Below are 15,891 nucleotides of genomic sequence, written 5' to 3' on the forward strand. Positions count from 1 at the left end.
ATAATAAAATTTGCCCCTGCTACGAAATTTTTTCTGGCTTCATCGTTTTAAACAACAGAATCCAGCTAATATCTGACCATATCCGTGTTCCTGCAATTGATTTTATAGGCAATGCTGCAATTAATGGAACCTTGACTTTTTAGCGTCATGTCTGTAATTTTGTTAAGTTGATATATATATTTTTTTAATTTCACTGCACGACTTCATACTTGCAATTGACGTTACTGGTGATTCAGAATATTTAATTTATTGGGCACGCAATTTTTCAATCTAATCTGAGTTGTTTTCCTCCTCTTAATTTGAGTCTTTGCAACATTTTGGGTGCTAACTATTTTTTCTTTACTTTAATTTGAGATTTGAACGACTTCATATTTAGGAGAAAACATTGCATAATTACCTTAATTTCCATAAAAAAATAATTCGCAGCATACGCTCATTTCTTCATGTTGTGGCATTCACTCGTAAATTTATTCTGCATAATAGACGGGAAAAAAAAATGATAAACAAATGTTTTTGCAAGAATTTATATATTTGAAACCAAGATACAAAAAAAAAAACAAACTTTAGGAATCAGTGGACGTCTGATGTAGGGGTGCAAAAAAAAAAAAAACTCATGACTCATAACTTGTTCGGAATCAATTTGAATTCAACTCATCAACAATTCGAGTTGAAACTGACTCGAGTTCATTGACTCGGTTATCTCACGAGTTGAAGCCAAGTTGCCTCCAACTCGGTTGACTAATTGACTTGATAAACTATGTAATATTTTGTTAGACTTTGTACTATATAATTATTTGGTAAACTTTGTCCTATTTAATTATGTATTTACTACTGTTTCATTATGTCAAGTTTTAAATTGTATACTATTTTGATAAAATATGTATTATTTATTTTGTTAGACTTTATTTTTATAATTTTTAATTTGATAAATTATGTACTATCTACGAGTCACGAGTCGATTCGAGTTGACTCGAGTTGTTCACGAGTTGAATCCAAGTTAGGATTTCTGACTCGAAACTGGATTAGCAATTCGAACTAAACTCGGCTCATAGATTCATGATTAAATCCAAGTTACCTTCAACTCAGATTCAACTCAGCTCATGAGCAGTCCTAATCTGATTAGTATAATTAAATGTTCTTTGTTAAAAGATTAATAGACATAATATCCCTGACTGTGTCATCGTATCGACTATTAGATGTTGACAATGAACTTTCACCGAACCACTATTAAGAGTAAACTAAATAAAAGTACACAAGCTTATATGGGGACTTTTGTGCATTTACACACTATCAATATAAAATGCCGGAATAAATGTAGCAAGTGAGAACTTACATCAGAGTGGAACGCTTGATTTTTGCATTTTGTAAGGTACAGTCATAAATTTGTGCTTTGAGAGGACGATTTTGAATTTGTAATCTTCTACAAAAAAAAATAATAATAATTAAATTAGCACTAAATTAATGGCCATTTTTATTTACACCCTAAAAAAAGATTTTTACAAAACTACCCCTAACTTCGTTTTTTTTTTAAAATTGCCCCAATCGCCCGGGGATGGGTGGCCCACAATCCTAGCAGACCGCCTGGGGCAGGGGCGGTCCTCTATTTTTTATTTTTTAAAGATCTTAATATTTTAATTTCAATAATTTTGTGAAGTTTTTTTTGTTTTTTTTGTTTAGGGTGTATGCCAAAAAATTAGACATTTGATATATTTATGAGTGATGTCGTAACTCTTTATAACTTTGATTTGATTTGTCATTTGGATATCACAAGTCTAAAAATAACACTAATTAAGGACTTGGCATTTATTCTTAATATTTTATAAGCTCTGACAGGTTGTTGATATTTCAAATTTTTTGATTAAATGATATCTCGAAGCTTTGATCTTCTTCTCTTTATTTCTTCAGCATTGGAAATGTTTCGGCACCTGTCCAAGTCTTCATCTATAAAAATCATTATTTTGAAATCAGTTTACTTTTTTTAAGGAGAGTTTCAGTAAATAATAGAAAGGAATGGAATGGAATGTTTCAGCACCTTGTTTGGATGGAGAGTAGAGGAAATAATGAGAGGTAAATAATAGAAAGTAATGAAATGGAATAGAAAGGAAGACTAACATATTTAACATTTTCGTGTTTGAATGATTAATGAGAGAAAATAAATTTAACTTTTTTTTCTGTCTTATTTCTTGTTTGGTTGATTAAAATTTAGGAGGTTAATGAGAAATTCGGTGATTGTTATAGATTTGAGGAAAAAAAATCTTGTGTGAGAATTATATAAATAAGATATAGGGTTGAATATTTATGTCATTTTTTCTAAAAATATTTGCAACAATTTTTTTTTTTCCATCTGTTACACCCCAATTTGAGAGGAAAACTAATTCTATTAAATATAATAATACAAGGTTAAATCTTTCAGCTCCTGTACCCTTCACCTCTGACATAATTTTATCAACTAAACACAATTCAACGAAAAGTTTTTGTTCCTTTCCATTCCCTCCCTTTCTCTGCTCTTCATCCAAACAAGGTGTAAGTTGTCAAAAAAAATAAATCTTTTGCGGTAATATTAATGAGGCGAATTCAAATGCTCTATATTTTGGTTATGCCGTTTTTTTTAAAAAGCTACAAGTACGTATTAAAAAAAATTATTTCTTTAAATATTTAGTGAGAGTTTGGGTACCTAACTACTATGAGTACGTAAAGCTTATAAAAATATTTAGAGAATGAGTTTATTATAATTATAACTTTATCAGGACTATTTGTGTAATTGTCACTTAATCCCAACCATTTAACAATAGACACATGTACCATTTATAACTAAGCATCATTTTCCTAAATTTAGGAGTCACCTAACTTGAACATTTCTTTATTGGTACCAAACCGAACCGAACCTGCCAGATTAACGCTCACACCACACCACACTGCCGTTAGTGCGTCTCTCTCACAGTTTCACAATCCATCCTTTTGTTTTCCCTTCTTTCTCAGATCTGCACAACAAACGCACTTCCATCTGTATTCATCTCACCGACAAACCGCATATTCTCCTCTCGTTTATAACACCGACAAACCACATCTGTTTCTTCAGAAAAACATAGGAGAGATAGAGAGAGAGAGAGAGAGAGAGAGAGTCATGGCATCAGCCAATGTACTTGTTCTTGTGCTAGTCTTTTTGTTTGATCTTGTCGCTTTTGGATTGGCTGTGGCTGCTGAGCAGCGGCGTAGCACGGTAAGATCTCTGTCACTTTTTCTCTCTCGCTCTCTGTAACATTTTAGTCGAGCTCCTTTTCAAATACTCTTTTTGAAACTTCTTAATGCAATCTATTGTGAGTTTGTAACACCATGTTTTGAAGCAATTTTAGAATAATTTCAATAAAATTTGTCCCCGTTTTGGGGGACACTTGTGAAGATTGCTGATGTAAAGTCCATATATTGTCAATTGGGGCTGGATTCTGTGATAGTGAATTGCAAATTGGGATTTCCTTGAGATACCTGAAACATCCCTTACAGTTACAAATTTTGACCATGATACGAAGAATTAACGCATTCACAGACTATGACACTGTTTCATTTGTTCTTTTATATATTGCTTTTGTAAATCAGGCATCGGTTGTGTCAGATTCAGAAAAGAATTATTCGTATTGTGTGTATGACTCCGACATATCGACTGGGTATGGTGTTGGTTCTCTCCTTTTCCTACTGCTGAGTCAAGTTCTTGTCATGGTCTACAGCCGCTGCTTCTGCTGTGGCCGGGTCCTCAAACCCGGCGGGTCCCGTGCCTGTGCCCTTATACTCTTCCTCTTCTGCTGGTAATTTATTTATTTATTTACTGCAGTAAAATATTGATTAGTACATGTGGTTACTCAACTTCACATGTGCATGTTTTGACCAGAATTGTATTGACCAATGAGATGCTTTTTTGAGTAACTAAGTAAAGTAAAGTCACCATAAATTAAGGCCTACTGAAATTGCGTTGCTCTTGATAAGATCAAATCTAAAAAAATTATATTTTGAACATCTATTAACTTTTTAAGCACATTTGATTTGCATCCGTAAGTGAAGGAAGTTTCACATGGTTGAAGAGAACCTACGGAATAAGTACATACCAACTTTTTCACACATATAAGAAAATAATTCTTTTGAATGCTATGTGCTAATTTCATTTAGTTTTGAAATTTGGTTTCTCATTTAGAGAACCGAGTCATGTCGAATCCTTTTGTCTGGGTCAAAGGGCTTGATAAAATTCTCGTAAAGAACATGCATAGGTTCCTTAATAAATATGTTACATGTATGTTACATGTAGATCAATCTGGGTTGAAATTATCAGCTTGAATTTTTTTTTTTTTGCTACTGCTTAATTGCTGTTTAATTGTGAAATCATATAGCTCATTTCCTGTTCTGTTATGTCTGCTTGATATTGTAGCATTTCTATGTTTTATAAACTAAATAAATTAAACAAAAAAAAAGATGATGCATCAACCTAGAAATACCACTAATCATGAGCTGTTGAATAAAATAAATGACAGTTGTCACTAGATTACTGTTCCCTCAAGTAATCATGTGCATAGTTGTTGACTAAACATGCTGAGGTTTCACGTTGTGTATGCCAATCAAGCATTAAATGCCAAATTGTTAACTATCCCAATTTTAGGATGCTAGTGTCCATTTCAAGCAGAAGAAGCCAATAGTTTTTTCTTTCTTTTTTTGGGTTCAAATTTTCTAATATTGTACTTCTGGTTTTCCATTTTGAGATAATGTATCAACAACTTTGAGTTTGCATGTGAGCACACAATAGAAAATGTACCTAATTTCAGTGATTACATCTCTCAAAAAAACCGAGAACTTGCAAGACATTTGCATAATCACATTCAATTTTGTGGTTATAGGTTGACTTTTATAATTGCTGAGGCATGTCTACTGGCTGGGTCGGTAAGAAATGCGTACCATACAAAGTACCGCACTCTCTTTGTGAACGACCCACCTTCTTGCGAGACGGTACGGAAGGGAGTTTTTGGCGCAGGGGCTGCCTTTGTCTTTTTCACTGCAATTCTTTCTGAGTTCTATTACATTTCATTCTCTAAGGCTCGTGATGTTGCCGGTGAGACCTCATATGCAGGTGCTACCATTGGCATGAGCAACTACAGTTGAAAAATATTTTGAAAAATTGTTTCTTTGTTATGAGAGGAGAGGAGAGAGAGAGAGAGTATTACATCTTTCTATTCTATTATTAGGTTTCTTGTTTTTGTGTACTTAAAAGTAGTTGTATACTTGTACAACATTGGATGATGATGGATGAATATGTTCGTTCGTTGCTGTATCATTATTCTTTTAGAAAATCTCTTGTTTCTGTATCCACCATTTTGTTTTGTGTATGCATATCCCTTGTGGCCTTGTACAAACTTAAACTGAAGAATATTAAATCAATAAAGCTACTCGTGTTCTTCAGGCCACAAAACCAATTTAACTAGTTCTGTAAGATCTGCAAAGCAGTTCTAATTTTTATTTTACTGAATTATTATGAACTAATTAAGCTCATTTCTCATAGCAACAGTGCATTAATTTATGAAGTAACACAGCATACAAGTCTGTTGAGTCGAGCATTTGTTTTTTCGGAGAAATTTTCATGGAAACTTGTTTTTTAATACACGGATGATGAGTTTTGGCAAATTTTAACTTATAATTAGTTTCTGTGTATTTGAAACAATGAACTCAAATCCTCTGCCCTCTGGGTGCAGGAATTTTCTGCTCCCTCAATCGCTGCGCGTGGGACCGGTCACTGTTAAAGACAAGGGATACACAAAACAAAATGTTAACAGAGTCCCACCTCGGACCCACTGTTAACACGCAGTGACGCTGTTAACCATAGCAACAGTGCATTAATTAAGCTCATTTCTCATAGCCGGTCACTGTTCATTTTTGAACTGGAGGTCCACCTCGGATCCACACGCAGTGACTTTGGAGGTAGAAAATTCTTGCCCCAGAAAGACAGAGGATTCGGTTCCTGAAACAATTATGGGACTCAACACTTCTCCGCGTGACGGGATGACTATAATATAGTTGTCAATTGAACTCAAGAATCTATACTTCGGTCAGAAAAAATAAAACATGTACCAGGCATTTTTTTTTAAAATACAACCCGTAGGCATAAAGTAGACAATTGATAGAACCTGATAAGAGTCGACAAAAGCCGAGGGATAAAATAAAAATTGAGGGATTACATTAGATCATGGGATAAAAAACAAAAAAAAGACGGAAATAGTCTTTGAAAATAGAGAAGGATTCAAATTTTTTTTTTTTTTTTTTAAGTTTACATTGTGCTTCTATTCTTAAAACTTCAATAACTTAAAACTTTAAAATTTAAGTATCAGACTAAAACATTAGATATGAGTCATATTGTTTTCTTTGTGTATATGTCAAATATTATGATATTTCAACTTTATTTTGATTGTTATCAAGAGCTTGTAAAAATATATTTATGAATAATTTTTAAATGTTAATTTTTCAATTTATTGATTCATATAAATATAAAACTGAAAAGTGATAATTTTTTATGTGTATGTAAAGAAAAAAAAATAGAACAGCTTTATTTTAACATATAAATTTTTAAAAATCTTATTATTTAAAATTAAAAATAGAAATACAAAAAAAAAAAAAAAAAAAATCAAAGACAATTGAAACTTCCTGAAATAGCTGTAGAAAGTAGGCTTCAAAATATAATAATTTGGTTGCTTTCCCTGGGCCTGTAGAATGTAGATACATTTTTTTTTTTTTATTATTATTAAGGGAAAGCCCGTAGGCGAGCATAGAGGGAACCAAATCTTCTGCCCCCTTACTTGAATCCGTATCCTCTCTATTACTACATAGGATCACCCTCACTTTACGGTTTGAGATTAAATCTCAACCGCTTTGAGATTCGGGTCGCAATAGGGACAGTATTTTTGGGCTTTGAGATTCGTGCCAACTCGAAAGGAACGGTTCAGATCTAGTAACTCTACGGAACAGTTCCTCTGTAGTAATAGAGAGGATACGGATTCCCCTTATGGGCAGGAAAATCCTGCCTACATGTGGATTTGGCCGTCCGATCTGCTTTTAGATATGCGCTGTGATGAAGCGCTGATGAAACGGAAAAACTGAAAAGACTCCGTTAGCTCTTTTGGTCTGATCGCTCCTCTCCCCTCTCGCTCACCATCTCTTCTCCCTTGCAACTTGTACCTTTTCTCCTTGACTCTCTTCTCCTAAACGAATCTACTCCACCCCTTCCAATCTATTCTTCTCATTCTTTTCATCAACTCTTCTCCGCAAATAACTTAAGAGGCGGAGGTGACATTCTTTCTCTGTGCAACCGGTATCTTTGTTCTTTTCCCGCCTCTATGTACTTCTCTTTTGTTTTCCCTCTTCTCGCCTCAGGTAAGCTCTCCTTCTTAAGTTATATGGTCATTCAGGTGTAATCAAATGATTTATGTTCATTTCATATAAAATTGATTGAAATTTGACTTAAACGGAAATAATAAAAGTGTGTTTTATTTTCCTTATCGAAATGGAATTAAATCAAAATTTTGGGTGAAACTAAATGAATTTCACTATAGTACCAACTAGTTCATGTAACTACTGTTGTCAACACTTGCTCTTAACTTGCAATTTCTTATGCTAAATGTGTTAATCTCAGACATGCACATAAGTTGTTCAATGAAATGTCCATTAATGATGTCACGCATTGTTTTGACCTGGTGTGATTGTGTATGCGTTGGTACACAAATTGCAAGAGTTAGGTAAATAACAATTTCAAATAATTTTCATGTTTTTCAAGTGGTATTGTTTGGAGGTAGAAAGAACGTACAGTGTGTATTGTTGTCTTCCTGTTACTAGTTTGAACCTTCAATGCCTCCAATCATTTGTTTTTTATTTACTTGGTTATTCTTGTTTATGCTTGAAATTAAGAAAATTTCTATTAAGAACCTGTATTTTTGCAGCTTAGTGAGTTGAAGACTTGTTTTAATTTGCAGCCTTTTGTAACTCTTGCATTTTTTATTTAAAATAATTCTGTTAACAATAAACAGGAGAATTGTGATAAAGGATGTGCTTCCTATAATTCAGACGCCAGCCCCACAGATACCCAGGTGTGGAATCCCACAATTAACAAATTAAATGAGTGCAACTTGCTAAACTGGAGGTGGAATAGTAAGGGAAGTTACACGGCCAAGTCATTCTATAAGGTTCTGAGTAGTGTTGGAAGGGTAGAATGGGAATTCCCGGAGATATGGTCTGTCAAGGCACCACCCACGGCAAGACTATTTGCATATCTGATGTTAAGAGGGGAAATATTAACCCACGATGTGATGCAAAGGTGACATATGAACTGCCCTCTTGATTGTGTTATGTGTCAAAGCTATCAGTTGGAAATGACAGTGCATTTAATTTTTTTAATTGCCCATATGCAACAAGAACTTGGCAAACAATTACTGACGTGCTGGGTTTCAATTTGATGACCCTTAGGGATACGATGCAGCAAACCTGGTGTGCCTCAAGGGAGATCATAGCACAATCAGAGGTCTTGAGCATAAAGGAATGGGGTTCAACCTTCATATGTGTTTGCTGGCTGATTTGGAAACATCGAAATGACAGAATTTTTAGAGGAGGGTGAGTGGAGGCGTGTCAACTACTAGAAAGATCAATACAGGAAGCAAAACTTTGGAAGAGATATTGCTAAAAAGACGTGGGAAAGGGAACAATACTATAAAATCCATGCAAGTTGTTCAAAGAATTGTTTCTTTGTATTTTGTTTTGTTCTTTTTTCTGTTAGCTGATGACCGGTAAATGTTACCAGTGAGTAGAAGTTGTAATGTTGAACTCGTTTCTTTAATATATCCAACTGACGGCAACTGTCAGCTTTTTTTTTTTTTTTTTAAAAATTGTTTTCTTTTCTAATTTTCTCCTTGAACATTGTATGATTGAGCCTTTTTAATTAAGAAAAGTTTTATATGTATTAGAGCATTTACATCTCTAAAACTCAAAAGGATTTCTAAATAACTGTTAACTACTTTTTAGAAATTATGGTCTTTAAAGTTTCTAATTCTCACATTCCTGAAACTCATTTTAGAGTTTTTATTAAGCCACGTCAGCAATAAATTAAAAAGGAGAAACAATTTGAGCCAATTATTTGACCAACATAGAGTTTATAAACAGTTTTTTAATAAGAAACTTTCATGCATAGTTTCTAAATAAGAAACTCCCCCACATCTCTGAAACTAGATTAAAAATTGCCACATCAGATTAGAAACTCTAATAATTTCAGGATGTAGATGCTCTTAGTTATGTAATTTGACAATTTTTATTATGCAATTTGGCATTTTTTTAATGGATCGAATGTTGAACTCGTTTTAATGGATCGAATCATCACTGCAACTCCCCTTAGATTCTGTTTTGCTTTGTTTGAGCCACTGTCTAGGGCATAAAGGTCTTTTTCTAGAATTCAAATTTTCATGTTGTTGCGGATCACAAGCACAAGTATTTTCCATGTACCATTGTTGGATACCAATGATATTGCTTGTTGAATTCAGCATGGTATTTCGTTTTACATCTTTCAGTGTATTTCATGATTTGGTATAGATCAAGATCCACAGGTACAATGTCACATTCATTTTTTTTGTCATGTGCTTATATTTGTTAATTCTTTGCTAATTTGTCAAAGGTACAAAGACATGAGTCCTCCCTCGTGGCATGAGTCAGAAAACAATAAGGTCAAATTAAACCGATTTTTTTTTTTTTACCACCTTGAAAAATCAGAATTAAATGAATACCATCCGTTTATTCAGATTTAAAATTCCGCCACAAACTCAGACTGAATCTGCGGACGGATCCCCAATCCGTACGCATATTGGACGTGCGGACCGATCCGCTCGGGTATTGGGCCTGCGCACGGATTGGTACGCGTACAAAATATGCGGATGGAGCCTATATTGATTTCTTATAAAATTTAACCTGAGGGGATGTGATTTGGCGGCATATATGCACACACTTTTTGTATATTTAAATATTATAAGCTCATCTTGGATCCTCTGTGGCGAATAAATATTTTCATATGTTTTGGCCAGTTCAAAAGACCCTCATATCTCTATATAAATTTTTCATGTCAGGGATAGGCTACATGGAAAGGAGATCTTTACTAGTATACTAAATCTGGGGTCTTGCTGGGTTGGACGTCAGAGTTAAATGTGATAGGATATTAAATTTCTTTCTTTAATGTATTCTGATATTCGATTGACGACGTGTCAACTTTCAAGCTGAGTTCAAACTTCAAAGTTTCAATTTTCAGAGTGATATGATATTTACGAACGCCGATTGGGGACGCGAACGGGTCGGTGCGCCGACTCAGTACGCGCACGGATGCATGCACAGGCCCAATACGCAAGCAGATCGGTCCGCAGGCTCAATACGCGCACAGGTTGGGGATCCGTCCGCAGATTCAGTTCGAGTTCGTGGCAGAATCTTAAATCTGAATAAACGGGTGGTATTCATTTAATTCTGATTTTTGAGGATGGTAAGAAAAAAAATTTCGGCAAATTAAAGGTCAGGATGTTTGCCTGAAGGAGTTACACATCGAAACGCTTATAACAATTTCTCAAGGAATTACGTATTTACACATGGTTGCTAATTAGTAGCTGTGGAGAGAGCCCTTCTCCCTCACGGCATGAGTCTTGAGAGAGACGAGGCGCAGAAGGCGGAGAGGAGGCCAGGCGCAATGAAGAGGAAGAGAGCAATCGAGAGGCGGAGCGGGAAAGGGAGCAGGGGCCCAAGGAGAGAGAAATTAGGAAAGGAATACGATAGATTAGGAAGAGAATTCGAAGAGAAAATGAAAATAACAGAGACGCTCCTTACAAAATCTTCCGTTTCCGTCTTATTTTAAGTTCATCAACGCTTCATCACAGCGCGGATCTAAACACAGATCGCACGGTCAAATCCACATGTAGGCAGAATTTTTCTGCCCACAAGGGGCAGGAGATTCGGTTCCCGTATAGAGAGATATTCCAATAGAAACGACGCGTGTAGATACATTTATTCAGTCTTTATCAGCCCAATAGAAACGGCGGGAAGTCCCTCCTATTCTCCAATTCGAACCGTTCAACATTCATCAAATGGCTTCAATTTCTTTTTAACATGGCACGAATCTCAAAACACAAATAAATCAGATGTAATTGAAGCCGTAATCGATTTTAAACGGTTCGAATTGGAGAATAGGAGGTCCTCATTTTCTCAAGAAAAGGAGCAGATTTCATTCCGAAACGGCGTATAGACGAGAGAGAGATTCCAGAAGTGCAGCACGCCAGCACAGACCGTAAGATCTCCATTAACAGACTAAGATGTAATGGATCTCTCGTCACTAAAAGGTTAACAGCGTAATTTCATTGCCGTGATTTCCCCGGAGGAAATATCCTGTTCCAAATCCCGCCAAATCAATTCACGATCAGGCGATGATTGTGAATGCCAAATCAGATAAAGTGAATCCTATTTTAGAGCTCGTCAAAATCGGGAAGAACGAGGATATTATAAATTAGCTTCTTAGGGTTAGCATTCTGCTCTCCTATCAACGCCGCCAGTCTGCAATCAAGGTGCTAACTTTTTTTTCTTTTTTTTTGGTTCTTTTGGTCGATTCTGAATATGTCTCGCTTTACAAAATTGAAATTGGGTAAAGAATAGAAGAAGTATTTTAAGCCTGATAAGGGCATATCTCTGACCTTTGCATCAGATAGCACAAAGACGTTCTGAAATGATTGCAACCAGTATTTAGCTAGCAAAAAAGAAAGTAAACAAAATAGACATCACAAGGAAAACCAAAATAAAATTTTCCTGCTTTCATAAGTTTTTTTGAAATATATATGGATAAGATTTTTTTTTTTTTTTTCTCATTAGCAACTCTTTGATTTCTGAAATCTATACAGCAGTTCTAGGGCCTCGAAGATTTTTAGAATGGCAATTATTTCAAACATGAAAATAATGAGAAGAGATTGGACAGAGCTGAACCCGGAGCTGCTCCATCTGATATCAAAGAAGTTAGGAAACCTGTCAAACTTCATTCGGTTTCGTTCGGTGTGTAAGCAGTGGCGCTCAGCCGCTGACCCTGCTGACCCTCCCCCACTACTACCTTGGCTCTTGCATCCTGCAACTCTCAGACGCAAAGAGGCCAACATGAACACTGACTACCTCCTCTATTCTCTATCCTCCAACTCATCCAATCAAATCGAACTGCCAATAACGTATAAAGGGTTTAGATATCATAACACGAAAGAGCCATCTATTGGCTTCATTCTTGTTGATCAGCATAAACAATTTAAACCTCCATGTGAGCTTATGGTTCCATATCTGTTTAATCCGCTTACTGAAACCAAAATCCATCTTCCTTTTACAAAGCCTGAATATTATTTTTCACTCTACATGGGCCCGGACAATAAGAGCAACTCAAGCATGGTAAAATCTGGAGTCCATTTGGTTGTCTACTCAATCGAGCGTGAGATAGAGATTGGGTCTTGGCGATCTGATAGCAATGAATTCACCACGTTCAAAATCCCTTTTAAAACATTTGTAGTTGGGTACTACAAAGGGAAAATATTTGTTTATTTATCTAAAACAAGGGAAACCAAGGTTTTTGACATGGCCACCGGAGCAGAGATGAATATAGTGATACCACATCCTGTGGAGTGTCTCCACTTTAACTTATTCGTTGAGGCAATGGGGGATCTGCTTGCAGTGGCATACCCACATCCAGGTGAGGGGGGGTGCGAGGTCAAGGTGTACCGATTGGAGCACACAGATGTCTTTGGGCAGTGTAGATGGATCAAGTTGAAGGGGATTGGAGAGAGAGTTTTGTTCCTTGGCAGTCCAGCTGCTGGATTTTGTTTGAGTGCCAGTGATTTTGAGGGATTGAGAGGGAATTGCATCTACTACATGCGGGATTGTAAAGAAGTAAAAAAAAATGTTGTTCGGCATTATAATCGTCTTTTTAGGTACGACATGGAGAATGGCACATCAGAAGTGCTGCTGAACTGTGTTCCATTGAGTGCCACATGGTTTATGCCATGTTTGAGCTAGCCTTACACCATGTCTGTTGCTAAACTATCTTTGTTTTATTTTTATTTTTTTATATTTTATTTATTGAGGTGCTTGTTGTTTGAAACGCCATCCATTTAATGTAATTTGATGCATTTTTATATTCCAATTGGATAGTTTCAGGAATTGCCATTTTTATTATCAAGTCTGGATGCAACCTATAACGTTTTCATATTATTGTAGTTAGAGATATCTTACTAAATGCCCCAAGTCAAGTATTTCTGGAAACACCATTTTCAGAGGTCCGGTGGCAGGCGCAATAAGTTTCTCATGAATAAATGTAAAATCTGCACACAAAAATAACCATCACTATTTGAATTAGAGTTCATATGTTTGAACTCGGACTTGGGGTAACAAATATAAAAAAGAAAAGAAGAGTGACGAGATTTACTGTTGAGGCAATTGGATGACACAATTTGTTTTTGTGAACTTCAAATCAAGTCAATAACTTCTCGAAAACCACGCAGCTTGAAATTCTAAAGGAAATAGATAATTAGTCATCAAGATAACAAGAAGTGCATGATCAAAACATGTCATATAACCTATGGAGCACTGAAGTTTGCATGTGCATCCTCAAAAAACTAATATCGTACGTGTTCATAACACTTTGAAGGTGCTCTTCGTTTCTTGGTACGGTTTTCCTGAACCAGCAACTTAGCAAGCTTTACACTATCAGTCCTCAACATGAATATCTGTTTGTTGTTGGTACAGTATTAAATAGTGTATTTTGTATATTCTTTTACAAAATCACACAAAAAATAATCGAGTGGTATTAAATATGCATAACATTTATAATATAGTATGACACAGAGATCCAGTACATTTAAATACTGCATAACAGTTGAAAAATATTTTGAAAAATAGTTTCTTTGTTATGAGAGGAGAGGAGATCTAGAGAGAGTATTACATCTTTATATTATATTATTAGGTTTCTTGTTTTTGTGTACTTAAAAGTAGTTGTATACTTGTACAGCATTGGATAACGATGGGTGAATATGTTCGGTCGTATGTATCAGTATTCTTTTAGAAAATCTCTTGTTTCTGTATCCAGCATTTGTTTTGTGTATTTATATCCCTTGTGACTAGGGCTGTACAAAAAATTCGTAGTTCGTGATTCGATTTGAGTTTGATTTAAAAAGGTTCGTAAAAAATTCGATTCGAAATATTTCGAAATTAATTCAAACCAAATTCAAACTGGACCTAGTTCGTTCGAAATAGGTTTGCGAACTATTCTAGTTCGAATCTCAAAGTAACGTGAACCGTTGATTTCCGTTGATGACTTATGTTCGCTGATGACTTAAAAGTTAAAACATAAGGCCGCCCAGCCATAAGTCATAACTCGTTAGTCGTAACCCTCGCGCTCAGTTCTAAAACTCTAGATGACTTTTACCTCTCGCTTTCGGCGACTACGATCACCCTTCCTTGTCGTAAAAAAGTTCGTAAAAAATTCGATTCGAAATTAATTCAAACCAAGCTTAGTTCGAAATTAATTTAAATCAAACTCAAACTGAAATAAGTTCGATTCGTTTGCAGCCCTACTTGTGGCCTCGTACAAACTTAAACTGAAAAATATTAAATCAATAAAGCTGTTCTTCAGGCCACAAAATCAATTTAAATAATCTTGTAAGATCTGCAAAGAAGTTCTACTAGAATTTTGCAGTCGCACAATTTTTTTACTGAATTATTATGAACTAATTAAAGCTCATTTCTCATAGCAATAATGCATTAAATTATGAAGTACCACAGCATACAAAGTCTGTTGAGTCAAGGGTCAAGCATATGATTTTCCGGAGAAATTTTCGAATCCGTATCACTCCAGGTACCTGAGGTGCAAGTGGTGAATCTGGATCGTTCATTTCACTTGACACAAATCTCAAAGCAGACCCCCTACAATCTCAACAGCTACCGGTAGCTTGAGTTTGACATGAATGAGATTAATCTGGGCCATCCCATTTTCTCAATTGCACAGGTACCTAGGGGGATACAGACTCGAAATTTTCAGGGAAACTTGTATTTTAAAATACACGGATGATGAGTTTTGGCAGATATTAACATATAATTAATTATGGGTATTTAAAACAAATATGAGACTCAACACTTCTCTGCGTGACGTGGCGATTTTAATATAGTTGTCAATTGAACTCAAGAACCTTTTTTATACTTCAGTCAAAAAAAATTAAACATAAAGCAGACAATTGATGGAACCAGGTAAACTCGACAAAAGTCGAGGGAGAATAATAATTGAGGGATTATATCAGACCATGGGATATATAAAATTAAAGATATTTGAACCGTTGTGAAAATAACTGCCGAAGTAGGTTTCAAATTATAATAATTATTTCTTTCAAAAGTATAATAATGTGGTTGCTTTTCCTGGGCCTGTAGATACATTCATTAAAATAACTGCAGAAGTAAGCTTCAAAGTATAATCATTTGGTTGCTTTCCCTGGGCCTGATGATACATTCATTCAGTCCTCAGCCCAATAGAAGCGGGAAATAAAGAGAAAGATTCCAGAATTGCAGCACAGAACGAAAGATCTCCATAGACTAATATGTAATGCGTCTCCCAAGTCAACGGTACTGGAGAGGATAGATAGATAGATCTAGTTTTGGGCTGGAGAAAGTGAATCCTAGTTAAGAGCTCGGCAAAATCGGGATGAACGAAGATATTATAAATTGTTAGGGTTAGCGGTCTCCTCTCCCAAGTCCTATCAACGCCGGCAGTCTACAATCAAGGTGCAAACTTTTTTTTTTGGGTTCTTTTGGTCGATTCTGAATATGTCTCGCATACAAAATTGA

The 15,891-nt window shown here is 35.4% G+C and overlaps 2 protein-coding genes and 1 long non-coding RNA gene across 4 annotated transcripts; all 3 read left to right on the forward strand.

The window, feature by feature from the left end:
* Window positions 1-2,925: 2,925 nt before the first annotated feature.
* On the forward strand, window positions 2,926-5,305 carry LOC144576329 (uncharacterized). Its single transcript, XM_078326671.1, has 3 exons — window positions 2,926-3,220; window positions 3,595-3,800; window positions 4,878-5,305. The coding sequence occupies exons 1-3, from the start codon at window positions 3,125-3,127 to the stop codon at window positions 5,137-5,139; spliced, it is 564 nt and encodes a 187-aa protein (XP_078182797.1). The 5' UTR covers window positions 2,926-3,124; the 3' UTR covers window positions 5,140-5,305.
* Window positions 5,306-7,196: 1,891 nt separating this feature from the next.
* LOC144543931 (uncharacterized) lies at window positions 7,197-9,184 on the forward strand. Its single transcript, XR_013508108.1, has 3 exons — window positions 7,197-7,398; window positions 8,049-8,335; window positions 8,485-9,184. It is a non-coding gene; the product is annotated as an uncharacterized LOC144543931 (long non-coding RNA).
* Window positions 9,185-11,444: 2,260 nt separating this feature from the next.
* Window positions 11,445-13,307, forward strand: LOC144576330 (F-box protein At2g26160-like). Of its 2 annotated transcripts, none has more exons than XM_078326672.1 (2): window positions 11,445-11,597; window positions 11,931-13,307. In XM_078326672.1, exon 2 carries the CDS (start codon window positions 11,956-11,958, stop codon window positions 13,072-13,074), a length of 1,119 nt encoding a protein of 372 aa, XP_078182798.1. In that variant the 5' UTR covers window positions 11,445-11,597; window positions 11,931-11,955; the 3' UTR covers window positions 13,075-13,307. The 2 variants fall into 2 exon arrangements, with proteins under 2 accessions (XP_078182798.1, XP_078182799.1); XM_078326673.1 differs by having other exon boundaries at window positions 11,473-11,597; window positions 11,928-13,307.
* The last annotated feature ends 2,584 nt before the right edge of the window (window positions 13,308-15,891 follow it).

The sequence above is a fragment of the Carex rostrata genome, chromosome 25 (assembly GCF_964058835.1).
Source record: "Carex rostrata chromosome 25, lpCarRost1.2, whole genome shotgun sequence".
Lineage (NCBI taxonomy): Eukaryota > Viridiplantae > Streptophyta > Magnoliopsida > Poales > Cyperaceae > Carex > Carex rostrata.

Bases quoted from the DNA above. Each gene is read 5' to 3' on its own strand.
- LOC144576329 (XM_078326671.1), top strand. From the start codon at position 3,125: ATGGCATCAGCCAATGTACTTGTTCTTGTGCTAGTCTTTTTGTTTGAT. The intron at 3,221-3,594 runs GTAAGATCTCTG...TTTGTAAATCAG, and splicing joins CTGAGCAGCGGCGTAGCACG to GCATCGGTTGTGTCAGATTC. The intron at 3,801-4,877 runs GTAATTTATTTA...TTGTGGTTATAG, and splicing joins ATACTCTTCCTCTTCTGCTG to GTTGACTTTTATAATTGCTG.
- LOC144576330 (XM_078326672.1), top strand. From the start codon at position 11,956: ATGGCAATTATTTCAAACATGAAAATAATGAGAAGAGATTGGACAGAG.